The 27,583-nt window shown below is 44.3% G+C and overlaps 5 protein-coding genes and 1 long non-coding RNA gene across 6 annotated transcripts in view; 4 read left to right on the top strand and 2 right to left on the bottom strand.

Annotated features, from left to right (window-relative positions):
* Positions 1–856, bottom strand: part of LOC118319337 (serine/threonine-protein phosphatase 2A 55 kDa regulatory subunit B beta isoform) — a 36,174-nt gene extending 35,318 nt beyond the window's left edge. Inside the window, exon 1 of the mRNA XM_035649648.2 lies at positions 415–856. Coding sequence (XP_035505541.1) covers positions 415–493 — 79 coding nt within the window. The 5' untranslated portion in view covers positions 494–856. The remainder of the gene's footprint in view (positions 1–414) is intronic.
* A 597-nt stretch (positions 857–1,453) lies between these two features.
* rpl26 (ribosomal protein L26) lies at positions 1,454–5,489 on the top strand. Its single transcript, XM_035649652.2, has 4 exons — positions 1,454–1,558; positions 2,211–2,382; positions 2,475–2,615; positions 5,323–5,489. Exons 2-4 carry the CDS (start codon positions 2,215–2,217, stop codon positions 5,449–5,451), a joined length of 438 nt encoding a protein of 145 aa, XP_035505545.1. The 5' UTR covers positions 1,454–1,558; positions 2,211–2,214; the 3' UTR covers positions 5,452–5,489.
* Positions 5,490–6,507: 1,018 nt separating this feature from the next.
* On the top strand, positions 6,508–8,890 carry atp6v0e1 (ATPase H+ transporting V0 subunit e1). Its single transcript, XM_035649647.2, has 4 exons — positions 6,508–6,736; positions 7,274–7,321; positions 8,285–8,392; positions 8,542–8,890. The coding sequence occupies exons 1-3, from the start codon at positions 6,633–6,635 to the stop codon at positions 8,376–8,378; spliced, it is 246 nt and encodes an 81-aa protein (XP_035505540.1). The 5' UTR covers positions 6,508–6,632; the 3' UTR covers positions 8,379–8,392; positions 8,542–8,890.
* A 128-nt stretch (positions 8,891–9,018) lies between these two features.
* bnip1a (BCL2 interacting protein 1a) lies at positions 9,019–13,460 on the top strand. Its single transcript, XM_035649646.2, has 6 exons — positions 9,019–9,147; positions 10,080–10,172; positions 10,714–10,805; positions 10,979–11,083; positions 11,638–11,756; positions 11,848–13,460. The coding sequence occupies exons 1-6, from the start codon at positions 9,067–9,069 to the stop codon at positions 12,042–12,044; spliced, it is 687 nt and encodes a 228-aa protein (XP_035505539.1). The 5' UTR covers positions 9,019–9,066; the 3' UTR covers positions 12,045–13,460.
* Positions 13,461–14,495: 1,035 nt separating this feature from the next.
* Positions 14,496–16,842, bottom strand: nkx2.5 (NK2 homeobox 5). Its single transcript, XM_035649645.2, has 2 exons — positions 16,304–16,842; positions 14,496–15,702 (listed from the first exon to the last, which is right to left on the bottom strand). The coding sequence occupies exons 1-2, from the start codon at positions 16,668–16,670 to the stop codon at positions 15,080–15,082; spliced, it is 990 nt and encodes a 329-aa protein (XP_035505538.2). The 5' UTR covers positions 16,671–16,842; the 3' UTR covers positions 14,496–15,079.
* LOC118319336 lies at positions 16,566–19,237 on the top strand. The gene is made up of 3 exons (XR_004795956.2): positions 16,566–16,762; positions 16,851–16,986; positions 17,421–19,237. It is a non-coding gene; the product is annotated as an uncharacterized LOC118319336 (long non-coding RNA).
* Positions 19,238–27,583: the final 8,346 nt, after the last annotated feature.

Below are 27,583 nucleotides of genomic sequence, written 5' to 3' on the forward strand. Positions count from 1 at the left end.
TGAAGGAACCAAGAGCAAGTGGCAACGGGGATACTTGTCATGCAACTCCACAAACTGAGTGTCTCTCTTGGCGTGCTGCATGCCTGTGTGTTGACAGCTATAGTGAAAAGCAAGAATGAGTTAAACTAAATCAGGGAGCAGGCTCCTTCTCCCCACACAAGACAGGCACACAGTCACACACATAAACACGTTGGGGCATTGGCATCAGGGATCTTTACATCTGCCTCATGTCGACTCCAACTTCATGCACTGTGACAGATCTGCAGTGGGTTCGTGTGTTCCCTGCAACTGGCCGATCTAACTTCTGCACACATGCACACTGCACACGTCAGGGTCTAAACACTCATGTCACATTCTCAAAGTATAAGCAACTCGCAGCCCCCCCCGGACAGCTTCCTCGGCGTCCCACCCTACCTTCGGTGTGGCATGTGGAGGAAAGGATGGTGCTCGGAGGGCGGAAGAGGTACGGGAGATAACGGGAAAAACATTTCATCTTCTTCTCCGATGCTTGCCGACGGGTGAAAAGCGTTGCGTCGCGGGCTCCACATCCGCACTGCCACCGCGACAGCCAGCCAGAGGAGATCCGGGGGGGTGCGGGAGGGGAAGAGGCTCTCTGTCCGCGGCGCAGGGGGCTATGACAGCATCACTTTTTCGCAGGCAGGCAGGCAGGCAGACAGCGCAGGCAGACGGGCAGGCAGACAGCGCAGGCAGACGGGCTCCGGTGAAACTGCGCGCCGCCCGGGGAACCACAACAGCGCACGGTGTGTCAGCGCGCCTCCGCTCGCGTGTGTCTGCGCTTCAGAGGATGGAGTTGGGAGTGAGGGCAGGACAGGGGGTCGCCTCTGTCCTGCACTGACGGAAGGTCAGTATGTGCGTGGTCTGCCGGTGTAAACACCCAGCCACCCACCTCCCCATTGTGTTTGTTGGTGTATTAAAGTCAAAGGAGCAATCACCCAAATGATGTAATGAATCCCCCAAACACTTGATGTTGAATTTTAAGAATTATTGTGGAAGCCATGTATTCATTCTTCGTCGTGGCACAAAATAAACTATCATCTTGCTACAGTGTGTGATGAGCACAGGCCAACACTTTATATAAATCATAGACATAACTTATTAGCGGAATAGCGGCGGGCCAGTATATCAATTAATTGGGTTTTGCGCCATCTTTTGGCAATAAATCATATTGACAGCAAATCTAGAGTTGTAAGAAAAAAACAATAATTAAAACGAGTGGTGATTTTTTGGAAGAGTAGCCTCGGCTTGTAAAATTAAAACTTGATTTTATGTAAATGCAGGATCGTTAAAAGGGATTGACGGAGGGGGGGGGGGGGCTTGACAATAACCCCCCATGATTTAACTCAGCACCGTACAAACATGTTGATGCTGACTGAAAGTGACGGCTCGTTTTCCATTCATTTATTTCATATTCCTGTTTGTGTGTGTTTTTAAGGTTTTAATCCTCGTTCCTCTGACATCTCGCGAGACTTGAGTGTGAACTAATGCCAGCGGAAGTACAACACGAGTCTCTTTTCCGCCGGCCATAGAGGAGCTAAGGGTACGTTCACCATTCCTGCCGATAATTTCACAAAACTTATCAACATCCATCCTCCTTTGAATGTCTATGTGCACCCATATGAAATCCTAAGCACGTTTTAAACATTGTCGCCATCAAAGTACGGCCAGTATTGAACCGACGTGTGTGATAGATGAGTTAATAACACCCCTCAGAGTTTGGTCCCCCTGTGCGCTACGGCAGCGTCCGCATGTCGGCTACGAGTGGTGACGGTGCTCGGTTCCTGCTGCTGGAGATTAAGACTCGTCTGTGTTCGTGTGCTCGGGGGTGTCACTCTGGCATGTCGCGTTTTTGAAAGTACTGCTCGAGTTAATAACGGCTCGGGGGAACTCGCTCCAGCCAAGTTTGCTGTATTATGCTAACGCGTTAGCATTGTGTCGTTAGCTTGGCACTCGGGTTTTGAGGCTAGCTCGACGTTGTAACGCCTGGCGTGTGAAGCTCGTGTTCGGCGTGGTGATGTGTTATTCATGCAGGAGAAGAGACTACGATGCGAATCACTTCGCGTGACGCTCATTTCGTGGCGTTAGGTGTATTAGTTGGAACGATAACATGCTAAACACATGTAGCCTGTCTGTCTTGTTCATGTGGAGCTTTACACTTCCCTAATATCCCGTATGTGTTGTTCTGTCCTCAGCATCATGAAGCTCAATCCGTTTGTCACCTCCTCCCGCCGCAAGAACCGCAAAAGGCACTTCAATGCCCCCTCGCACATCAGGAGGAAGATCATGTCCTCCCCCCTCTCCAAGGAGCTCCGTCAGAAGTACAACGTGAGGTCCATGCCCATCCGCAAAGACGACGAAGTGCAGGTACCGTGCTCCGCCTCGCTCAAAGTTTCTCATGGGTGGTAGGAGGTGGACGCTTCACATGCTTGACTCTTCTTCTGCTGTTTCGCCATCAGGTGGTCCGCGGACACTACAAAGGCCAGCAGATTGGCAAAGTGGTGCAGGTCTACAGGAAGAAGTACGTCATCTACATCGAGCGCGTGCAGAGAGAAAAGGCCAACGGGACCACAGTCCATGTCGGCATCCACCCCAGCAAGGTGAGACGGAATGATGTCGTGGTTGATGGTTGTGCCTGCTTATGAGGAAACAAGAGTGGAAAAAGTCAATCCAACATTGCTCAACAGTGTAAGCTGCACTAGGGAAGAGCGTGGATGCCAACCTCTCTAGTCAAGCTGAATATGTACCTGTCGAAATTCACATTTGGTGTGAAGGTTCTCATATTTTTTGGGGCGTGTCATTGACGTGATGTTGTAAGAAAAAATGGTTAGGTGTAGTGCTGCATTTTATCATCAATCCCTTGTGGAAATTCATACCAATTTTCCTTTTACTCTTCTCCTGTAAGTCAGTTCTTCAAGTAAAAAACTTTGCGAGCACAAAATGTCGGACCACATTCATAGTTTTAACTCGGTGTATGCTTCCACGTGAAAGACTGGCAGTATAGTATGTGCAACATTGTTCAGTTTTTATAAACTGTCAAAGGTGCTGCTTCAACCGTGGTGATCTTAGGCTGTACTTAGTGGTAGGCCTGTCACGTAATTACGTTATTGACTATCCGTATGATACATGAAAATGAACTCAATCTTTTTTTACCTCAATATTAGCCATCGTGTCTACATGCGTGTTTGTTGACAAAAGAATGAATGTCAACAACAGTCTAACAAGTCTAGCTGCTTCTATCCTCTCATTTGTTCCTCGTCATATGATTTATCAATTACTGGTTTGGTCTGTAAAGTGTCAGAAAATAGGGATTTCTAAAGGCACCATGTCTGAGCCAAAACGCGAGTCTAAACTTTGGATCACATTTCTGCCAGCAGCAACACAAATTGTGTTGGACTTGCACGTGCAACGACCACTAGGCCGTTACTACAAGCTCAAATGATTCAGTATCAAAAAATGGTCTTAAAATTACGATAATATAGTTTATCGCAATAATTTCTGGGACAATTTATCGCGCAACAAAAAGTAGTTGTCATGGCCGGCCTCGTTAGTGGTATTAAAGAGTTTCTAATGTTTTGTCCATCACATTTACATAGATCTGTGCCTGGGTTTCCAGGTTCTGAAACTGTAAGACCATTAGTTGTAAACTGGATTTCTACACTTGATGGCGCCATTAGATCCATCAAATAATCTAGTCTTTCAAACGCTTATTCGCCACCTTGTCTTGTCAGTGTGCTTAACTGGGAACTTAATTACAGTGAATATGCACTTAATTTTCAACTCAAAATGAAGGCTATAAATAACAAGGTGGTTTGATAGTGTAACAAGTTGTTATGGACACGCTGAACTTTTCATAGTTAAAAGGAAAAAGCGGTTTAGTATGATGTAGTATTTATTTCACATTTTACAGAAACCTGACATTTCGATAACAAAAACACAGGTTACCAAATAATATTAATGATATCAGAACTCAACGAAGCTGCTTCTTTTTCAGAGACGCTGTATCGCAACACTCACTGTCACGGCCATTGCTTACCAGGGTTCAAGCAGGGCCATTGTTAATGTTTAGTAACTTCTGAGCTTTTTCAGTCTATAGCAAGTCAAAGTGATGAACGAGTTCCCGTAACGATCCTCTTGTTCAACTCACTTCAGCAAACCTGCCAGTCCTAAAGTTCCCTCTCTCTTTCTACCATGCTGCTTATTCTTAAATCCAATTGGCGCAGGTGCCCCTGCAAAACAGTGTTTGTGGAATTTGTTGTATTTGCATGTGGCCATCGGTCATTGAAATGGTTAAAGAAACACTCCTAGCCAAAAGAAGTATGTTTACTTTGTGATTGGACTTTTCAAATCTTCAATCAAAAGTTGCCATCGTGTGTGTGTCGCTAGCTCTTAGGTCCTTTCCCTTTGAAAATGGGATTTTGAAATCGAGAAGAGGCATGTAGCAGTCTACATCTGGTTAGTCAGACTAGGCTGTGATTGGTGAAAACGGCACAGTACAGTGGTGCTTTGCTCACACAGGTACATGTGAACTGGCCAAGTCAGTCTGCACTGCTGGTGCTGCCAGTAGAGTATATGGCTCCGCGAAGGCAACAGCAGGAAAACTTGAAGCAGTAATGCTTTCCTTACTGTGTTAGTGTTCCAGTAAACACTAAACTGTTTGAAAAGCATTCACAACACAAGGGGCCCTGGAATTAGCATACCTGGTGTAAATGTGTGCACCTGCACTTTCTCTACTGGTCCTTACTAATATTTACAGTTTTAAATAAGTCTGGAGTTTTGGAGTTTTAGAGTTTCATAGTAGTAGGCCATTTTTCCTTTGACGGCATAAACTTTATTACCGTCGAAGCATTGTATGCATAACAAGAGCACATGAATAATATTTTTTAAAAATTCTACAAATAACAAGCAAGGCTTTTTCAACCCCTCCCAAATTTAAAGAAGAGAGGTAACCACTCTTAACTGTGATGGCTGAAATATAATGTAATACTATAATGGTTGGAGATCACTTCATTAGGTTCAATCTGAAGTCAGTGTGTGCCTGTTTGGGCTTTTAATGATACCACATTGTGTACTTTATTGATTATACAACTAATTTTCTCAGACATTTACTGAAGATGTTAGTTAGACTGACTGCAAGTCTAACTAGAAATGTCTGTCGTGCCTGTAATATTATTGTAATGAGTCGTAAAGGTGGCAGATTTGAGTGATTAGTTTTATGCGTTTGGGTTTTTTTGCATCATTGGTACCACTGCCAAAAGGAAATCATGAGACCTGTTAACTAATCCTATATTTTTTTTGTTTTTGCAGGTGGTCATCACCAGGTTAAAGCTGGACAAGGACCGCAAGAAGATCCTGGAGCGCAAGGCCAAGTCTCGCGCTGATGGAAAGGAGAAGGGCAAATACAAGGAGGAGACCATTGAGAAGATGCAGGAGTAAAAAAAGATCTTTTGCTATCAATAAACTGTATAAATGGGCTTCACTTTGTCTCTTGTTATTGTTGTGGAAAGTATGAAATTTTATTTTTTCCGTGGAATCATTTCAGATGTATTTCCAGGTTAAGGAATACATTTTTTCATATCTTATTTAAAGTAGTCTAACACAAACATCATCTGTACATTACATGCTGTCATACAATAAAATGTATGTTAAAGGTCTGCAATGAGCCAACCAGTATACACAACACTGCAGACCACCAATTTTGAATCCAGGGCTGGAGTAGAGTAACAGTTTTTGGACATGATTATTTGTTGTTTAGTCTGAGTTTTGAGCTCAATGTCGATTATTCCTTTTATTAGTCCCTGTCTTGAAGTCAGGGATTTCAGAAACTGAACTAGAACAGGAAATGCCTGAAATGATAATTTCCATAGAAATCACAATTTGATTCAAATGCTCTTGGTTGAATTTTGTCAGAACATGGCGAGCGAGGAACCTGCAGATGGCCTGAATAAAATGCTACTGGTGGGTTCATACATTTGTTTCTGAGTGATTAAACATTTTTAGAGATGGTCACTAAAATAAGCACCACCCAGTTTGTGTAAAAGCGATAGAGACGTCCGTTAAAGATGAAAAAAGGTGATAAACAAAGTACATCTATCCATCTGTCTATTCCAACAGAGGCCTTTTCACTGTACATGTGTAATTTTGCTAAATGAGCAATAGGCGTCGCTGTTTCCCCACAAACTGCACATTCCCCAACGTGAAGCAAGCAACATTTATTCATATAACACTTTTCACAGACACCAGTCACAAGGTGCTTCACAAGTATACAACAGGACAGAAAATACACAAGAAAATTTGACTTAGATATCAATAAAAACAAATGATGGTAAAAAAAAGAAAAGAAAGCATAGGCATGGAAAAAAATGTATTGTTTAAACAAAAACAAGTCTGAAAATATCGGTAGGCAACATCATGTTTGATCAAATATAATAGTGTGCTGAGCAACAGGCGGAAATGCCATATCGGCTCTTCTCCTCCTGTGATCACTTCCGCCTCCCTCCCGCCCTGGTGGTGGATGGTCATGTGATACGTCGGGTGCTGTCGGACTGAAAGAGAACTTCTCCAAGTCAAAAGTTTTGTACCCCTGGGATACTCTCGGTGTCAAACAGAACACCACCATGGCGGAGCTGAGTTTTGTCATCACCATGTCCGTGGTGACTCTGTTCTGGGCCATTGTCGGAGGAATAGTGCCGCTGTTCATCCCCAAAGGACCGAACCGAGGGTGAGTTCGTTAGCTTCACGTTAGCTTGTTGCCAGCAGAGGGTTGGCGTCGTTATTTTGAATAGTAGTTTGTTCCGCATCTCTCTTTAGATATAAGTATATTCGTTGTGTATAAGGTAGCGTTTGTTTTCAAATAGGCTTCCTAACGTGACACGAACAACTTTACTTTAATTCCAACCTTGTGAGCCAACGTTAACTGATAGTAAATAAAAAAGTTTGTTTTAGCTCACTGGAGCTAATTTGTCAGCTCCTGTCGCCTCCGTACCGCCGTTGCCTTTTGATGCCAGGGGTTGTTGACATCTCCCTTCAATAAATCTATAGTTTCCATGTGTATTATTATGATTCCAAGATCAAAGGTAAATGAAATCCATCTCTGGAAATTGTGCCTAATGCTACTTCCTCTATTTGCCTGATGGTCACTGTCACGAGATCAACATGGCCTGTGCTGACTTTGAAAACCATACATACATACAGTCATACATACAGTCATTAGATGTAAATGATTCCACTTGTAATTATTTTTCTCCTATTTCCGCAGAGTCATAGTCACAATGCTGGTGTTAACATCCGTCTGCTGCTACTTGTTGTAAGTATCATCATCCTAGATTTGTTGTCGTAGTCTGTATATATATATGTGTGTATATATATGTGTATATATGTGTGTATATGTATATATATGTGTAAATATATGTATATGTGTATATATGTATATATATGTATGTATAATATATATATATATGTATATATATATATATATGTATGTATGTATATATGTTTGTATTTATGTATGTATGTATTTGGGCTCAATAAGATAAACTATAATGTGATTCACTGAAATAATTTGTCTTTTATTCTAGAAATGTATTTGGCATCCATTTTTTTAATCATCTATTAATCAGTTATGTAGTTGCTCAAGCAAAAAATATCAAACATCCCCTTGTCCCAGCTTCTCACATGTGAGGATTTCCGACTTTGCTATGACCTTTATAATAATTAACTGAGCACTAGGGTTTGGGATTTCAAGTTGGTTGTTGGTTCGGTCTATATTCAGTTTGTTTCTTCTGTCTCTACAAATTAATTTGTGTGCATTTGTCATCTGACATCTGAGAGTGTAACTTTGGCCTCTACAATGTTTCTTAGACATTTTTCCATATTTTCTGTCAATTTTTTTTTTAACAATTACCTGTTACCCCAGTAAGTTGATTTTGAGTTGCTTATACACAGTGTTTCCGCCCTGTGATAAAATATTCATGATCACAGTTGCTGTTAGTGTGTCCTGTTACATGTCAGATGGACAGAAGAGGGCAGCACAGATAATGCAGAGTGTTGCAGCAAAGCAAAGTTAGGCCCTGAATTTTAGGCTGAGCAGAATAATCCTAATAGTTTGATGTTTCGGAATTTTAAAAAAATGTTGGCACAATTTCAGAATGACCTTTTTATGAATATGTAGGAAAGGACTCACGTCACTAAGCTTTTTTAAGTGCCTAGTTTTGATGCTGAGAGGTTTTGTGTTTGTGCACATGATCTTACTATTCTTTTTGTCCAAAAGCTGGTTGATAGCAATCCTGGCCCAGCTGAACCCACTGTTTGGACCGTCTCTGTCCACGGACGCCATCTGGTACCTGAGATATCACTGGCCTTAGTTTACAGTTGCAGGGTAAGCGGCTTCATCTGAAAGACTAAATCACTGAATTTACATTCAATGTAGTAACTTTGTATGCAACTTGTATATACTTGTATTTATATGTAGCGGTGTAGTTCATTTATTTCATTTATGAAACTGTTCATTGTCATGTTTCTCGGTAGGGGGAGCACCTGGCGCTGCCAGCTCTGTGCAGAGATGATGCCTTCTGAATCGCCTTAAACTCGTATCCCTGTGTGATTACTGAGTGGTGCCCGGCCCGGTGCCTTGTACAAAACTGATTCCCAAAGGACTTCTGAGAGATCTCACTGAATGTGCTTTACTTTAGATTAAAGCAGCGCTTCGCCTCGGTCTTGTTTGGTTTAAATAAATATATATGATGTACATTGTGTTTATGTATGAGCTTTCCTTTAAATAGCTAATGTGTGGTGCCTTTGACGTGATCTGTCTGTGTCTCTTGATATAACTGATGGATGCAATTGTTGTTAATTAATAAAGTAATAATCAATTCCATAAGTTCATAACTTTGTTTTTTGTTTTGCCTGAAATCAACAAACTTTCTGATTCAATAATGTCACTGTATGGTGTGTATATTTAACACAACGTGCATTTTATTTTCCATGTTGACCGTCGCGTTTCAAAACCTGGCTTCCTGCTTTCCGTAGCTCGGGCCGGGCGACGTTGGCAACATGGCGTCCTCAGATGTCCACGTCCGATACTGTGAACAAGAAATACTCAAATATGACTTGGAAATCAAAGCTCTCATCCAGGTGCGAACGGTCGTTTGGTCAGGCTGCTCGGCGCTCCGCTGAAACGCGCGGGCGTCTCAGCGTGTCAACGAGGAGAACCGCCTTTTGGTCCGGTAGCACGCCGCGTTAGCCGCCGCAGCTAGCCGCCGGCGCGGCGACGCTCCGAGCGGCTCTGAGCAGCAGCTCGCGGTGCGTTGACGTCTTCTCCTCCGCTCGACACAACATGCCCGACGGGTTGCAGCCGTTTGTGAAGCGGAGAAATAAACCACACGTTTAACACATTGGCCTTAACGCCAGAAGCTGTCGTCTCGTTCTTTGAGAGAGAACCCGGAACTGTCTAATAGCTTTTTATTGCATACGGGGTTTATCAGTGGATGGAATCACAGATAGTGTCTGAATGATGAGGCGATCAAAATATTGAACTAACTTTACAAACGACCAATCGATTACAGTTGTATATAATGTCAAAGTTCCAAACGTGTTCGGCTTTCGGTTTCTCTGACGTGCTGATTCGTTGCTTTTCTCTGTTTTTATATCTTTGTAAATTGAACATCTTTGTGGAGTTTTGACTGTTGCTCAGACACAACTGTAAAGAGTGAGACTTGGACATGTTTCTTTATTTTCCAAAAGTGAAACAAAACTAGTCTACTGATAAATGAATATTGTAAATAAGTATCATCTGTCTTAGAAGCACCTTTCTGTAGCCTGGTAACATCACTGCATTGCCATTTCATAGATCAATGGGGGGAAAACCCCTCCCAGACGTGGATGATCATCTCTAAAAACCAGTGTGAAAAAAACAACAACAAACACTTGTTCCAGTCATTCTTCATCCTGAGAGACCATCAGATTTATCAGGACACTTACCGTCCGCCACGGTTTCAAATACTGTCAACGTCTTCCCCTAACAGTGATGCAGGAGTCATGTGTGTCTCTGTCTGTTGTGTCACCAGGATATCAATGAGTGCACGGGGCCTCAGAGCGAGCTGACGGAACTGAACGCAGACGTGAAAAAGAGTTTCCACAATCTCCGACTGAGGATCCAGGTGGGTCAGAGACCCCTGCAGACGTGACATGTGCTTGTTAAATGAGTTCACCCCGTCTGAAACAGCTCTCTACCAGTGGACATATTTAGGGTTCAGATGTGGTGTTGGTTTCTTACAACGTCGGTGTGTCGATTACCATTAAATCTTTTGGTCAATATTTAAAAGGAAAATCTGAATATTTAAATAAAAAAAGTAATAGTAATAAAAACCCACTTGAAGAAATGAGTAAACATTTCTGAGAGTTTCAGAATAAAACAAAATCCCTTTTTTTGGCTGCTAGTTAAGGACAGTTGATCAGAATATGAGTCTGTTGAACAATCAAATGGGTGTAATTGGTTGAAGATTATATTTACATACTGTACTTACTGAATCAGACTCAATGCCGACAACAGTGGGTTAGTAATTGAAATTAAAAATAACATCTCTATGTTTCTGTTGTCAGAATATTACATTTTATTTTGAACTAGACATACATATTGTTAATTGTAACATACTAATAGATGGCTCAAAGAACATTTGTGCAATGTTGTTCCTTTGACAGGATTTCGAGCAGATTGCCATGGAGCAGGACAAAGAGTCGGACAAGCAAGTGTTGATCAGTCAGGTGGAGGGACACAGGAAACAGATGATGAGGTAACTTCCACTTCTGTCATCCGCGAATCTTCTTCTTGCTGAGTAATGAATAACTGTGAAATATAAACTGTTGTGATCTTTTCACATTTGATGGTGGATAAGTGGTGGAAATCCCTGCTTAAACTTGCTGAATGCCTGTTTTTTAAATTCTAAATTTTTTTTTTATCTTGCAGTAACCAGTTAGCTTGGAGGAAATCGAACCTCGCCAGCAAACTGTCCATAGACAAAATGGAAAAACAGGCACTTCTTCATGGAGACGACGGCACTGTGAGGCAGAGGTGACAATGTGTCCAAATGGTTTTTGAGAGACAGACTATCTTTAAACAACACACACAATTCTGTCTGTGTTGTATTTAGAAGAATACCTTGTTTGTCACATCTGGGATACTTTTTAGCATGAGGACATGTAGTATATCGAGACTGTCCTCCACCTAAGCGACCAGATAGGTTGTTTAAGGACGCAGCGTATTACGACGTATGTGGTCGTTTTTAAAGACCGCAGAGGCCGTAGTTATGTACGCAGCCGCTAGAGGTCAGTGGTGGACCTGGTAAATCCGTCAAGTTTTGAGTATATAAATGAATTTCCTTATAATCTGTAAAGTAATCATGCTGATTCTCTGCCATGTCACCCTAACCATCACCCTTATGTTTACAAGCTCATTAACTGTGCGTTGGTTAAGGCCACGAGGTTCTGAGGCGGAAATATTTGTCGCGTACAGAGGCGCTATTTTAGGTAACGGTCAATATGGACGTGTGTTTTTTACTTGTTGAGTATATGGCGGTAATATATGATTTTTCTTTATCTATATTATTATTATTTATTTTTTTACAGGAAGATGACCAAAGAGGGCCTGGCCCAGACAACCAGCGGCATTACAGAAAATCTAATGAGCATCAGTCGGATGATGGCGCAGCGGGTTCAGCAGAGTGAGGAGACCATGACGTCACTGGGTCAGTGAAGGAAGTAAAAGCAGTGAGTGTGGTCACAATATTTTAGGGTTAACATTGAAAGCTGAAAACCTTTTTTTCCCTCCTCTTGAAGCAACCTCCTCAAGGACAGTCCACGAGACCAATGAAGAATTCAAGACCATGACTGGGTCCATCCAGCTCGGGAGAAAACTCATCACCAAGTACAACCGCAGGGAGCTCACTGACAAACTGCTCATCTTCCTGGCGCTGGCTCTCTTCCTCGCCACAGTTCTCTACATTCTCAAGAAGAGACTGTTCCCCTTCCTGTAGACCAAGGTACCTGCGAGGAGGCTCTCCCAGAAAAAAACACACACACAGTACTTTCCAAGGTTCGCCGCAAATGATTTAAACAAATCTAAACGCTTCGTGTCATATTACACGCACATTATTCACTAGTGTCTGCTCAGTGGAATGTTGTCTGCTCACTCGGCCGAGCTGTGATTCCGCTCCGGGCGAAAGATTGTTCACAAAGTGTGAGAAAGACCTCTGCATCAATATCTCCGGGCAGTGTTAAATTTATTTTTAAAAAAAGATTGTGGTCTACATTGTTTTCACCAAACAAAGTCAAACGGAGGTTCTCGCGGTGTCAGAGATCTGTCTTAAGCTAATGAGACGGTAGACAGTGAGGCTCTGCATTGCCTTTGATCAACTCAGACATTCCTGTGAAGCGTCCAGTACAGTTCCCTTTGAATATTTTCCAGTGATGCAAATGGGTACGAAAAGAGTCGGTTTAAGATGAAAAATAGTGTCTTTGGGGGGATGTACAAAAATAATTTCAGTAAAAATCTATGCTGACTATGAAAGAACTAGTGCCACTCACCTTATCAGTGCAGCACTTATCAGTGCAACATACTTTTGCTGCCATTAATGTTATGAAAATCATATTGCCAGATACTAAAAATGGTTGAGTAGGTGTGGCATAAATTCCTCAGTAACTTGTGCGTTAACCAAACCATTCAAGTTCTGACTCATGAAGTCGCTGTGCAAGTCACGTACACGCGTTTTGCTTGATTGTTATTTATAATGATATACTGTATGATTACAGTAAGGTATAATTTATTACATTGTAATGAGCTAATGATATTTTTGAGAATAGAAATATTTAAATGCTTTTGAAGCCCATCGGCTCTACTCCCTCACTCAAATCTGATCCACTGGCCCAGTAATCAGAGTGATAGCGTATGTGTGCACCTCAATTCAAACTGTGCCTATATATTGTATTCAGTCCGCATGCAAACCAAAAGAGAAAACCCTTGATTCAGTGTGAGAGTTGACACGCTCTGCTGCGTCTCTGCCAATGTTGGCCTGTCCCTGGTCTGCGGTGCTGCAGGAAAGCCCAGAGAAGCAGTGGCAGCCATCACACGGGCAGAAGATAGAGCAGCATGCATCCCTGCCTTTCTTCAGATAAGACCCGGAAAAGCAGATTATTCCGACCCGTTTCCCTCTCCCCCTCCAGTGTGTGTGGAGGTTGAGGGTGGGGGCGGTGGGGGGGATATTTTTAGGTTTGTGTGGCGCTGTTATCTGACATTGCCTTTTCAGCACCTCGGAGGAGAGGGTGGCCAGAGGAGCTACATGACCTTGCCACCCTCTCTGCAATAGCCTGGCATTGCTAATATGTGAAATTGTATTTAAATGCCGTCAGTAGCGATCATCAATAAACACCAAGTCTTGTCGCTTGATGTTCAACATGTGTTTCACATTGTGTGTTTGTGGGTGAGCATTGTTCAGAAAGAGATGGAGGATGACAGAGTGCGTGTGGAGAAGCCTGAGAGATGCCTAAGCATCTCTTACTCGTGTAAAGTGCCGGCGGTTGGGCAGAGCCAGTTCTCGGCCTGTTCCTGTAGCCGCACACTTAGACGATGCCTCTGGCTCTCTGTCAAGCAAATAGGACTATTCTTGCATTTAGCGCCGCGATAGTGTTAGTCAAGTGTGCGGGTTTGTATCTGGACAAGTGGATTGAGATCTCCGGGGAGCGAGCGCGGCACCAAACTGACGGCGTAAACACAGGAAGCAAACGTCGACCGGCGATCTGAGCCACTCCGCAGTTTTCATGTGTGGTCAAATTTTACAGCTTTGTTCAGTTGGTATTTAAATTTTATCTAGATTTTTTTCTGTGCATTTTGACCGCTGAGCGTGAGGGAAGCTACACTTGGCCTATTCAAGGTTTCTCAAATGACAAGTGATGACTTGGCAAAATCAAAAAAAAAAGAGTATGTTTTAATAATCAACAGTATTGTCCAAAAATAGATAAATATATTTGATCAGGTAACATCTCTAATGCCCTGATATTCACAAGGCCGGTGGTGACTCTCAGTCTGGCTTTTGACAGATTATATTTGTGAAGAAACTGATTCCACACGCACAGTTCGACTCATGCAAATATTAATTTGTAGATGCAGTGTAATCGATAACAGCATTTCCTTATTAAAGCCAGATTTTAAACATCCATTTCAAGTCAAGGTCATGGCTCGCACGCGGCCACCTCTGTCCCAGCGAATTTTAAACACACGCAGCGAGGTTGTACGTGTGTCTGACAGGGGGTTGTAAAAAGTGTAAACTTTAAACGACCTTTGAACCCCTCCGGAGCATATTGAAGGAAGCTTCCTAACAGCCACTTGAACATTTTAACCAGACACAAACCACATGAGGCTTTTTACAGATGTCAGGCTCCTTAACGTGGACCTGCAACCAACTCCATCGTCAGGAGACCGACAAGCAGGTATTGTAGTCATAATTAAAATGTACTATTACTGTCATAATTATATGGTCCACTATTACACAAGAAATATGTGTATGTACTGTATGGTTTTCTTATAGGCTATTCTTGTCTTAGAGGATTTTCTGTAATGTTTTAGGAATTAACAGCCAGGGCCAATTTCAAATGTAATGATTAATTATTTGCATGGCAAACATATTAACAATACTAATAATAGTTGTCTTTATTGAATGAATCCTTTTCCATAGTTTGAATTACTACAATTAGGTTGTATTATAGTCGACTGTCGGAATTTTATTGAAATAAAATTGCCAAAAAATTCAAGAAAGAAAATTTCAATTTGAACCAAACGTTTTGAGAGCTGTTATTGCATAACTTTTATTTTCTCTCAAATTACATGTCTGTGCGCGTTCTGCCACCAAATGAAACGAAAACGTGGCGAACCTCAAAAGACAGAAAGTGGTGCTGAAAAGGATAAAACGAAAAAGTAGGAGAAGTAAGTGGTCAAGTATAAGAGACGTCACATAAACTCCGCGACGCCTCGACACATTCTAGCAACGCATGCAGTCGCAGGACGAGCCTGTCGTGTTCACCAGGTCCTGATGCCGTGTAGCGAGGACGCCCCGTTACCGGACGAGAAGGAGTTCTGCACCGCATTCAGATCCCCGGGCCCGAAGTTCACGTAGCCCCCGCCGGTGGGGGCTCCTTGCACAGTCTGCATGCTGGCCGCGGGGTAGCTGCACGCATAGTTTGAGTTGCAGCCGGGGCCGCTGTAGTTACTGAACGGCGGGTAGTTGTTGTAGGTGAAGTGGTTGATGTGGCCCATGCCGTAGGAGGGGTTGTAGGCGGCCGCGTCCGCCGCCAGGCAAGGCTTCCCGTCCCGCACCAGCACCGGCACCGACACCCTCCTGGGCGGCGGCGGCGGCGGCAGCGACACCATCTCCAGGCTCTGGTCCTGCCGCTGCCGCTTGCACTTGTACCTCCGGTTCTGGAACCAGATCTTCACCTGGGTCGGGGTGAGCTTGAGCACGCCGGCCAGCTGATCCCTCTCGGGCGCGGACAGGTACCGCTGCTGCTTGAAGCGCCGCTCCAGCTCGTACACCTGCGCCTGGGAGAAGAGGACCCGCGGCTTCCTGCGCCTCCGCGGCCTGGGTCGGTCCGGATCCTGGGCCTTGATGTCCTGCACGGCCTCGAGGGGAGGACTGAGCTCCTCTGGTTCCACCAGACGGAGGGGGAGAAGGTCATGAGCAAATTGGATTTTTTTTAGAGGGAAAGACTTTCCTATTAGATCTATTTTATTAGATTGGATACATTTTTTTTTTGATACTACAGGCCAACAAAAATACCAATAATAATAAAAATAATAATAATGACTGCATCATATTACTTTTTTCATATTATACATAAAGGCTGCGGACAAATGTGGTGCTTCTATTCCCATGGGCACATGATGCATTCAGTGTGAGATTTATAAAATAAAATAAAAGACATAAGGCCTGTAATTAAACAACTTAGTGTAATCAATGTCAAATATGAAAACTCACCTTTTGAAGTGCTCACATTATTTTAATTCTTATTAACAAATCTTTTCTTTTTTTTTATCTACCAGGCCTATGCGAGAAAATCATCGACTAAACTTTTATTTTTTTGCTTATATGATAAAATACAGTTTAAACGTCTGTTTCCAGAAGAAGAGGGGAGATTGATTTCCTTATGGAGCATGTTTGCGCGAGTATCGGTTGTGGCATCAGACGACACGATGGGCCTAATCACGGGCCGATACGAAACAGACAAAAAGTTCTGATCGACTCACCTTTTCTGCGTTTCCCCTCAAACGCGTCCGATTTCTCATCCTTGACTATGTCCATGTCCAAGGGGGATTTCCCATAAAAGGTGGTGGCAAAGCCGAGCGCGTGGCCTCTGCCTACCCGGCTCTCGAGGAGCTCCTCTCCGAACAGCGAGGCGGCGGTGCTGGACGACCCGTCCCGGAGAGACTCCTGCTTCATGCGGGCCAGCATGCAGGAGGAAGAGGAGGAGGAGGAGGAGGAGGAGGTCGGCAGGGCGCAGCAGTCCATTCGTGAAGACACGTCCAGAGAAGACACCATGACACCATGACTCTGCTCCAAGTTTAATATATCCTTTACGGAGAAGGGAGTGGACGTGCTGGGGCTGGGAAACATTGCCAAGAAGTCCACAAAAAAAGGAAAGAAACCCAATTAACCTGTCATATGGAAGCAACAGGAAGACGTCAACAAACTTCCTCTCCTTACTGGTAATATTTACTGGATCTAAGTATTAGTTTGGTGTACCCGACTGGTCTTGAGTGAAGGGTGCATTTTGAATGTCAACTGTGTCTCCAGAACTTTTTTCTTTCTTGGCCTCCCTCTCCTGTACCGGTGACGTCGCGAGGAGGAGGGAGGGTGGGGAGCCAGTGGGACCCTCCGTGTGGAGCCATTGGTTCTCCCATTTCATGACGGGAAGTGATGTCTGGAACATGTAAGGCCCGTTTTTACTTATAGGCCCTCATGCGCCCATCCACAAAACAACCCAAACCAAGGAGATTACATAAAATCAGCCATTTTCTCTACCCTAAGGGACAGACCTTACTTTGTTCAGATTAGCCAATGGAATTATTAAATTACGTTATAAATACACTGTTTGGTGGATATCTTTCCACCTTTTACGCACAATGTAAACGCGTTTCTGTTAATTCTACAAAGTGACTGTCAACACACATCTTCATGGGAGGAAATTAACAGGGGTCTGTGTGTGTGTGTGTGTGTGTGTACGTGTGTGTGTGTACGTGTGTACGTGTGTATGTGTGTGTGTGTGTGTGCGTGTACGTGTGCGTGTACGTGTGTGTGTGTTTGTGTGTGTGTACTTGTGTTTGTGTTGTCGGTGTGTCCATCATCCGACGGGAAACTGACCAGACGAGCGTCCAAAAAGAATCGAGGTGAGCAGACACCAGGATGGGAGCGTGAACACAGAATCTGAAACCATAGAGCGACACACACTCGGCTGTCTGCCTCCGACAGATTCTGGAGCCACTGTCTGCCTTATCAGGACGTGATAACAGATGACAACAAACCTGCACACACACACACACACACACACACACCCACCCACCCACCCACCCACGCTGCAGGACAGGTTATCCTGCAAGAAGTGTCACATGTGACACCCTCTGTTTAAACCGTTAAATCTGCCCTTTAGCTTTTTAATTTTCCCACCGCGAAGATGTTTTTTGTTTTTTCGATTGCAAGACTTAAAGTTCTCCAGCCGCGCGTTCTTTATCATAGCATCTAATGAGATGATGGCGAGCACAAGATTAGCATATACTGTTTATAGAGGACAATAACAAGGTACAAATCATCTGGCCGTGCAGCAGTAAAACAAGAGACGAGTGTGCGCCATGACGCACGGCCTTCACGCGCGCCTTCCCCCCGCGCGGTTGGCACTAAAACCTGCTATTAATGCCTGTGGAGACGGTCACAGGAGACAGACAGTATTATCGTTTGTTTTATCTTCAGCGTTTAGCGCAGCCACGGGGTAAATGGGTCCCCCTGTCTCCGACCCGGCGATGGTGTTTATAGTTTTGAAGACTATTTGTGCGCGTCGCCAGCTGATGAATGGCCGTGGAGTCTCTCCCGGGCGCGCCGAGAAGTCAACACGGGCCCCGGCTCTCGCTGTAATAATTGGGGAAATAAAGTAAACGCGTGCAGGGCGGGAGACACACGGGACGCGGTGGACATGTTTTCATCGTGATTAATTTCCACTGGGCCCTGCGCAGTTTGAGTGTGATGTTTAGGTGGATTTTTTGGGGGGGAAAGGAAATTCAAAATTCAAACGATTAATCCCGCAGGGCAGAGTATTCGGCGAATTAAACATACACACCGCCACTCGTGCCGGATGGTAAACTATATTCTGTCAGCGGTAAATTGGACATGACACGTCTGGCATGTGTTTCACATCCCTAATGCCTCGTCCTGCAGCAGCAGCCGCAGCGCCGTTCCCCCTTTGACCTGTCTTTCTGCAGCACATCTCCAGCTCAGATAATGCTGCAGATAAGGTTGCTTAAAAACTTCCGCTGCACGAACGTGTGGGTATTTTGAGGGTTGCGTGTCGGAGTGAGGAGCCCCCTCCGAGCGCGTGCGCGTGAGAGAGAGAGAGAGAGAGAGAGAGAGAGAGAGAGAGAGAGAGAGAGAGAGAGAAAGAAAATGAAGTGTCCTGTCTTTTCTAAAAGCTCCTGTTGGACGCCGCCTTGGTACTCTCTCTGCCCCGAAGGCCCTTAGGGCGATTTTCATCCATTAACTGTTCGACAATTAGACCGACTGGGACTGAACAGGCTCGTTAAGATACAATCAGATAATCCCATTGAGAATGTCACACAGCAACACTTTCTCCACAAATGCTCACTCGTCCTACCCGTTCGGAGAAATGTCCGTGCGTCACAGTCGTACATAGAAGATGTGGTAGTGTTAGAGACAATATCACAATTCCAGCATTCAAAAACTTTGCATGTGCAAAAGCGCACGAATATAAGTTGTAAAATGTTAAAGGAGCCTCCTCTCTCTGAGGACCCAGCGTCCCGTTAACGATGCATTCTTTCTTAAGTGTGTTAAGGTTTGAGGTCCTTCAGGTTTTCAGCTTGAATTATTGGCTTGTTTAAAGGGATTTTACAATGTATGTTATAAGTAATTTAAGGTAACTTCATCTGTAAAAAAAAGAATAAATAAACATCTGCCTAGTAGAGGGGTACATGAAAGAATAATTGCCTTATATATTTAACTAATGCAGTATTTTGGAATCAAAAACACCAAAATGTGTGTGAGAAAACATTATTTGTGTGTGCACATATAGTCTTATACATAGTCCAAAGTGTACAAATAAATGTATAACATACATATACAAATACACAATATATATGCATGTGGAACAAACAGAACAGTAGAATAAAGGGAAATTTAATTTTAAAAGAAATATTTCAATTTTATTTTTGTTTGACAAATTTAGAAACTGTGAACACACAGTGAACCTGTGGGACCAGACAGGCTTTCCCAAAGTCTCAGCGTTTGAAAAGGAAAAGTTCCTTCCTGACAGAGGTTGTTCGAAGGTCCTACACACCTCCTACACATCCTGATTCATACAGACGAGCACTGCAGAACCCCACTGGCAATAACCGAGAACAGTGTCAGTGACGCGGCCTTGTGATGAGAGTTCTTCTAGAAAGACAAGTGAATAAGATGAGAGGAAATACGTCTGACTCTGGTGGATGATACAATTTCATCTTAAAAATGACAAAAAAAATGTAGATATTAAAATTCATAGACACATGGAATTATTGTTTCTTAAATAGTATAACAAGCCACAAAGAATAATTACAAATAATAACACAAATAATTCAGAAGTGTAAACATACAGTACAATCCAACAGTTAATGTAACCCTGTGGACCAAGTGCATCATTCATAAATAGAAAAATCCCAACACTGTTAAACTTTAAAATAAATTTATCAAATATTGAATTGATTTCCGTACTGTATATTTACACAATTTTCCCGCTGGATCAATAAAGTATTTATGATTCTGATGATTATGTGATGACTGTGGTGAAAACCCAAACATAGGTCAGTCCTCATTAATTTCAAAGTAAGGAATATTGATTAAAATCAAACAGAGCGATCCTACTTTCTGTGAGTTAGTTTTCCATAAATAATCACTGGATCTGAAGTTAAATTATCTCTAAACTCAGTAAACTTCAAATTCAAAGCTGAACCTTGAACTGATTTCCATTATGGTCGCATTGAAACATCGGACGTCCCAGCTCGCAGATCTGTAGCCTGATACAGTGGAAATTAATCTCACCACCTGTTTTTCCATCTTTCTTGTCAAGAGTTTGTTATGGATTTTATTTCCCATGTCTACTTCCTAATGTATACGTTAATGGACCATACAGTCAAATCTGCACCATGGCCCAAGGTCAGTGTCCTGGCAGCTGCTGTTTCTCGCTGCGTCTCCATCTCCGCTGGCCCCCTGGATGTTTCATATCATAGTGGTAACTGGACTGTGACTGACTTACTGGTTTGACTGGTTTACTGGCTGATGGGTTCAGTCTCCTGGCAGTCTCGACCACTCTCTTTTGGGTTACACCACCACCATGTGGCTGCTGCAGGAACAAGACCCCAACGTTGGTTTCGTCCATTACCTTTCTTGATCACAGTGACAATAGTTTTATTGTGAAAATGATGAATGGTGGCGTGTTTTGTCGTTGCAGAGATAACTCACTGGTCGGCGCATGTGTCGGCTATTGCATGACACGACTGCAACTGTAAGCATCCGCCAATCCGGAGTCAGATTCAGTGCAACTGGAAACTAACCGAATGTGGCAGCGATGTCGAGTGCCATCTGTCTCTGCATCATTTGTCTTGTCCATGACTGAGTGAGCAGCATCGCCTTCATCTCCCCCCTCTCTCAGCCCTCACACACTCCCCAGGTCATGTTCAGAGGCTTGGCAAGGCTTCACACAGCCCTCTGCTGGGTTCAAGGTGATGCTAGGGCCCCCGGGGGACATAAGAGGATGGGTCTTACTCTGCTCTGGATTTAGTTTTGTCTACAGCCCGCTGCAGCTGATGTGTGCGGTCAGTAGTAGGTTACTGCTGTGTTGTAGTTCACGAGCTGATGAATGGATTTTAAGGGACAGGTTGTACTTTGTTGGCACATGCAGACTGGATGTGGAACAGGCATTACAAAAGAGATATTAAAGTCTAATGGTCAAAATCGAAGGGGAAGAGGCCCAGAGCATGGGTGAAACTCCAAAAAACGCTGGAGCCTACAGTTCCCAAAATGCAACTCAGCAGCGTCTTTCATTTTGCTTTACCTGCCGGTGTGATCCCTCATTTTTCAACTTTTCCACACCCTCTGTTTGTGACACAGGAATCGTGGTTGAAGGATTGTGAGGCACCCGCCATGAACCACAAGAGCCCACATACAAGTCCAGTCAGTGACCCTTGTTGCAAGTCGTTCTCCATACATCTCTGTCTCCATCATTTCCTGTGTGGACGGGAATGGACTGCGGCCCCCGCTCTGGAGGACCACTACACCCGAAGCTGCGGAACCAGAGCGGGGCTATGAACCAGTCCAGAAATGATTCCTCTTGATCACCATTTGATTAATAATCTGCACACCGGTAGCCAAGTCCATCCCATAAAGGCAAGTAAAGTGTTCTTTCCTCCGGCCATCAGGAGGGGGACCTCTGACCTCCTATGGCTTCTCTTTGCACATTACATATTTGTGCACATTCTCATCATTCTATTTTCACTGTATCACACATATTATTTGTCATATAATTAAACCTTTAAAATCCTTCAGGGCTGGCCCAAGCCTTTACAGCGCCCTGAGCAGAATTTTATTTGCAGGCCCCCAACTGCCTCTGCGCTGCCAGAACCATCGACTATGAGCGATACCTGAAGATTCACTCACCTGTTGTCAATCTTAAAATCCCTTTATCAAGTTTGATAGTTGCAGCTGAGTTGCTCTAACTCATATCTCTCAAAATGTCATACATGACTCTTCCTTTCGGGAGATGTCAAGTGCTAATGGTGATCACAGGGGTCCTAGGCACTTGGAATCCTTACTGATGAATACTTTAAGATAACAAAAGCATAAAATACCAAACGCATTGACGACTCAAGCCCTAGCACGAATACTGATGACATCCTCAGGCTCAGAAATTACAACGTTCACATACACAAACAACAGGTTGGTTTTTTTTACAGGTCCCCTGATGAACAAGCCAAGATAAGTAACCTACCATGATGTGTAAAATCGGTGGAATGCGCATTTGAATTACATGAACCAGAGTCATTGAGAGACAGTGTAGCGACAACTCCGTTCGCTCCAATGGACCTTTTTTTTCTTCCAGCATTGGCGGATCATGGAGCCTCTCAATAGTTCCCGGAAGTGAGCAGCGGCCCATTAGAGTAGCAGCAGAATGGAGTCAATGGACCAATGGACCGTCTTTGGTGCATGTATGAAGGGTAAGACGTTTAAATGATCAGATTGTATATTATCAGCACATCCGAATCAAATCAACATGCGCATTAAAGCATGTTAGTGGATTATATCCAAATGTTGTTGTTTAAAAAAACGTATTGACTAACTACATGGAGTAACTACATAGGCATGTCGGTCTGCTATATTGGCAGTCAATACATTTATTGACTACTAATTACCAAAAATTGCAGTTCTGTCGCTCTGAATAATGGATTCTAATTGCGCGACAAGAACTTCCGGGAACTATCTGAAGTCTACATGAGTCACGTGACGTGCAAGCATTTTGGACTTCCGTTGTCGCCACTCTCTCTTTCAACGGCTCTGACATGAACCAGTCTCACTTCTTTCGAAACCTTTTGATTGGACTAAAAAGTAGTCAGAGTAGTTTGCACATCATGCACAACGTCTCATTTTACTGTTGTACAGTTCTGAAAATTTTTATTTCGCCTCTCTGAAAACGTATTTCTTGAGCCATGCTGGATTATCTGTGGCGTCTCCAGCTGTTATAGTTACACTCTTCACCTGTCCCATGACACAACACTGCAGTGTGACCTACTCCATCTGTCTCTACTGTACATGGCTTTTGCTGTGCCAGGATGCAGATCCACCACAGGGGGGCAGCATCATCACACAGTACTTTATTAACTGCCCCACTAATGGCTCAAAGTCCTCATGTCTTCTTTGAGGCGATAAAAGAAACATAATCGAATATTTTGTCACTAAAAAAAAATCACATGCAAATTGTGGATGTATTTTTCTATTTCTTGCCATGTCCCTGTCAACCCACGTCGCTGTGAATGCCGCCATACAGCCGAGACCAGTCTGCTCATCTACGAATGACTCCGTCTCCAGAGTGTGTTTATCTGATCTGTTCATTTAAACGTTTCAACTCCAAATTATACTTGACTGGTGTACCAGGAGATATATAATTTCCCTAATGCTCAGTCTATTTGTAAATATGCAGTCTAACTCTGTGTCCTCCTTTGTCCCCTCTTTAAATATTGGTTTTCATGCTCATGAGCTCATCATACCAGAGTGCTTCAGTGACCGAGCACCGACTATGTGCCCTGAGGTTTTACAGCGTCTCTCCGCGAGCCTGCTTGTGCTGTATCAGCTGCCGTCGCTTTATGGCCCTTAATTCAGCCAGCCCTCCCTGAGCCCATTTAACATGCTGACTGCTCTGTTTTCCATGCAATTGGAGTTGACCAAGAAATGAGGTAAGAACATCGCTAATAGGCTAAATGACCAACATTGTAATAAGGCGGAGCCGGAGCAGCTTGATTACCACAGTTGGGCCCGATGTATAATTCATGTGGAGACAAAGGTGACGTGGAAAGAGCACTGGTCTCAGTGCACGTCTCAAGGATGAGCTCTTTGCCACCCATGGGGTTCTCTCTCTCTCTCTCTCTCTCTCTCTCTCTCTCTCTCTCTCTCTCTCTCTCTCTCTTTTTTCCCATCTCACACACACACACACACACACACACACACACACACACACACACACACACACACACACACACACACACACACACACACACACACACACACACACACACACACACACACACACACACACAGTCAGTCGTGATGTACATCATATATTGCCTGGGAGGCCACCGCATCCTTGGCATCATTATGAGTAGCTCCTGTGCGTTAACTCTCGTGGTACACACTCACACACACACACACTCACACACACACACACACACACACACACACACACACACACAGCCTCTCTCTCTCTCTCTCTCTCCCTCTCTCTCTCTCTCTCTCTTCGACCCTCGCTAAGATGTCTGTTGATCAGGTGAAAACATAGCAGAGTAACGATGTGCGCCGAGCTGAACCACCAAGTCACTCTGCATAAGGTTACAGTAGTGTGTGTGTGTGTGTGTGTGTGTGTGTGTGTGTGTGTGTGTGTGTGTGTGTGTGTGTGTGTGTGTGTGTGTGTGTGTGTGTGTGTGTGTGTGTGTGTGTGTGTGTGTGTGTGTGTGTGTGTGTGTGTGTGTGTGTGTGTGTGTGTGTGAGAGAGAGAGAGAGAGACACACACACAGTGTGTTAATGTGTGTTCTCTTCCTGTCTTCCCTTACTGCCTGTCTCTCCCTCTCTAATGGGGACAGTATGAGAAGAGAGCTTGTGCTCTGTCTGGTTCTTTCTAATTGCCCCTGCCACAGAGGCCTGATGATACAGCGAGACCCTGTGTTTCCAGCAGGTCAGCCGTGTGTGTGTGTGTGTGTGTGTGTGTGTGTGTGTGTGTGTGTGTGTGTGTGTGTGTGTGTGTGTGTGTGTGTGTGTGTGTGTGTGTGTGTGTGTGTGTGTGTGTGTGTGTGTGTGTGTGTGTGTGTGTGTGTGTGTGAGAGAGAGAGACTTGGGCAGACAGAATCATCACTCAGGTGGTGTTCCCTTGGCTCCACCACACAAATTCAGGCCCCACATAGAGAACACCATTCATTATGAATATCAGAGCTGCAGGAGCAGAGCGGCGCGAGTAATGCGAAGAGATACGAGAGGGGGAGGAGGAGGAGGAGGAGGAGGAGGTGAGGAAGGAGAGGGCAGGACAGAGAGATGAGCAGATAATGAAAGTGGAGGAGTACAGCAAAGGTAAATGTTAGATATTTGTAAAGTGAGATTACAATAAACGTTACAGAACCAAACTTTTTAGTGTCTCCATCAGCCCACCTTGTTCAGAGAATGGACTCACACGAACACACACACACACACACACACACACACACACACACACACACACACACACACACACACACACACACACACACACACACACACACACACACACACAGACACAGACACAGACAGACAGGTATGCAGCTCCATCTTATCCGAGCACATAATCTTCCTGCAGCCCCAAGGCCCTCTGCTATACTGCCAGGCCAGGTTATGAAATCCACCCAGGGCCAGGTTACAAAAATCCTCTCTGTGGCATCTGCCAGGGAGGGCAGCTCTGTGTTGACAGATGGGCACAGCATTCCTGGGCCCCGGGCCTCACCAGTGCACTGCCAGAAGCTGCAATGAAGGAGCAATGGAGAGGCTGACTGGCATTTCTTTACACCTATGTGCTTAATTTCTGTGGCAACCTTGAGGCACGTACGACATGAGTTACATTCCCTGAATGCTGCTCCTTCAGACTGACACGTAGGGGCAGTGATGGGTGTTACTGGGGAATGAATAGGGTAGTGATGGGTGTGGATTAAGGCATGTGTCTGATTTAATTAAAATGGAATGGTAGCTATGTGGATCATCTTGATTCGGCCAACTCAGTGGAGCCGCAGAACTAGTCATTTCTTCTTTCTCGTTTCAGTCACCGCATGATGTCCACGCTGTTATGAAGGTTTTCGGAGAAGCCTTTTTCAACAATTTTATCTCTCCAGCTGAGGCAGCCACAGTCCCATGCTGACCTATGTCCCGGCAGGGGAGAAAAGCTCGCCCCCCTTCCCCCAGCCTCATGCTGCTTCCACAGGGATAGTGTTTTACATGCTGAAGGTGAGTGGAATGCCAGCGCAGCTCCTGTCAGCCCTGCTCTACTCGCTCAGGGGTCCCCATTTCTATCTACTACTGACCACCTGCTCCAACTCCATCCCCTAACCAGGTCACACTATTGAAACCTGCATGTGGCCACTTAACGGCCTCTCAGACTTGCACACGCAAATAAAACACACTAGGTGATTACGAGGGCAAATATAGCTTCTTTTAAATTTCTTTTTCTGTCAGACAGTTGCATGTGTTTTTACATTTAAAAATCTACAGTATGTTCTTTTTTTGCAATCCAGCAGAACATTTGGAACACAAATATAGCTTTGGCATGGCTGAACTTAATAGGCTGGCATTCTGCGAAACCATGCCACATTCTCCGCAATCACCACTCTTTAACATCCAGCACTGCGTGGACACAATGTTCCGAGACGCATTGCGCGGACGGTGCCCTGCCAACTCCCCCGACAGTGAGAGATTACAGTGATTACTCCTAAAGCAATCTCACTATGGACTGATGTATGTATGCACGGGGGTCAGAGAAAAGGTGGTGTGGTGGTGGTGGTGGGACAAGAACATTGGCAAGTTTCACAGCTGAGAAACGAAAGAAAGAAAAAAGACCAGCAAACGTGAGCGCGTTGTTGACCTCAAAATCACTGTTAAAACACGGTGTCCCCATTTGGTAATTATCCTCCTCCAGAGATGAGGTCAGGCTGAAAATCAGTTGAAAACAAAGTGGGACGATAATGGCAGCGGTGACGACGAGAGCGAGAGAATGAAAAGGAGAGGAGAAGAGGACATGACAGGGTGAAAAAGAGTGAGAGTGAGAGAGAGAGAAAGAGAAAAGCGAGAGGAGCGAAAGAGTGTGGTGGAGTTCACTGCTTGGTGTGAGTGAGCATGGGAAATGCGTGGGACCTCTGGACCATCACGGCTCCAAGGGGATCTGTTTGGTGACTGACACATACGAACAGACGTACACATATGCATGGGGGCACACACACACACACAGACACACACAAACATCCAAGTGTAGAGCCATTCATTCGCCTCTGGCTTTGTCCTTTTAACAACACTCCATTTATTTTTTGGCTACAGCACTTGTGCATCTGAGCCACTTACCTGCACGTACTTTACACAGGTTCGTCATCTGCGCAGCGAAACCCCATTGTTTGTTTGCATTCTGTCGGGGATGCTCTTCACTTGTCGAGGAGGCGATGCAAAAACCGGTGCTGCCTAAATTGCACCAGCAGAGGGCAAAATCTGGTCAGAAACTACAATGGAGAGTCTCTCAAGCTCACTTGCATGTACACACTCACACACACACACACACACACACACACACTCACACACTCACACACTCATGTGCCTAAACCCCACTGTTCCTCTACACACACAGGCCTCACTTCAGTCAGCATTTGCATTCTTTCACCCGTGGTAATGTATAGTATATACAGTTCACAGCGTGAACAGTTTATATTTCAAATTCTGTGGAGCATGTGGATGGACAGCAGACTTACTGAGCACACAATACCCTCATTCAACTGACATGCAATGGT

Source organism: Scophthalmus maximus, chromosome 9, assembly GCF_022379125.1.
Source record: "Scophthalmus maximus strain ysfricsl-2021 chromosome 9, ASM2237912v1, whole genome shotgun sequence".
NCBI lineage: Eukaryota > Metazoa > Chordata > Actinopteri > Pleuronectiformes > Scophthalmidae > Scophthalmus > Scophthalmus maximus.

Coding starts and splice junctions, on each gene's coding strand:
- rpl26 (XM_035649652.2), top strand. CDS start 2,215: ATGAAGCTCAATCCGTTTGTCACCTCCTCCCGCCGCAAGAACCGCAAA. Junction 2,383..2,474: donor GCAAAGACGACGAAGTGCAG/GTACCGTGCTCC, acceptor TTTCGCCATCAG/GTGGTCCGCGGACACTACAA. Junction 2,616..5,322: donor TCGGCATCCACCCCAGCAAG/GTGAGACGGAAT, acceptor TTGTTTTTGCAG/GTGGTCATCACCAGGTTAAA.
- atp6v0e1 (XM_035649647.2), top strand. CDS start 6,633: ATGGCGGAGCTGAGTTTTGTCATCACCATGTCCGTGGTGACTCTGTTC. Junction 6,737..7,273: donor CCCAAAGGACCGAACCGAGG/GTGAGTTCGTTA, acceptor CTATTTCCGCAG/AGTCATAGTCACAATGCTGG. Junction 7,322..8,284: donor TCCGTCTGCTGCTACTTGTT/GTAAGTATCATC, acceptor TTTGTCCAAAAG/CTGGTTGATAGCAATCCTGG.
- bnip1a (XM_035649646.2), top strand. CDS start 9,067: ATGGCGTCCTCAGATGTCCACGTCCGATACTGTGAACAAGAAATACTC. Junction 9,148..10,079: donor AAATCAAAGCTCTCATCCAG/GTGCGAACGGTC, acceptor TTGTGTCACCAG/GATATCAATGAGTGCACGGG. Junction 11,757..11,847: donor GGAGACCATGACGTCACTGG/GTCAGTGAAGGA, acceptor CTCCTCTTGAAG/CAACCTCCTCAAGGACAGTC.
- nkx2.5 (XM_035649645.2), bottom strand. CDS start 16,670: ATGTTTCCCAGCCCCAGCACGTCCACTCCCTTCTCCGTAAAGGATATA. Junction 15,703..16,303: donor TGAGGGGAAACGCAGAAAAG/GTGAGTCGATCA, acceptor TGGTGGAACCAG/AGGAGCTCAGTCCTCCCCTC.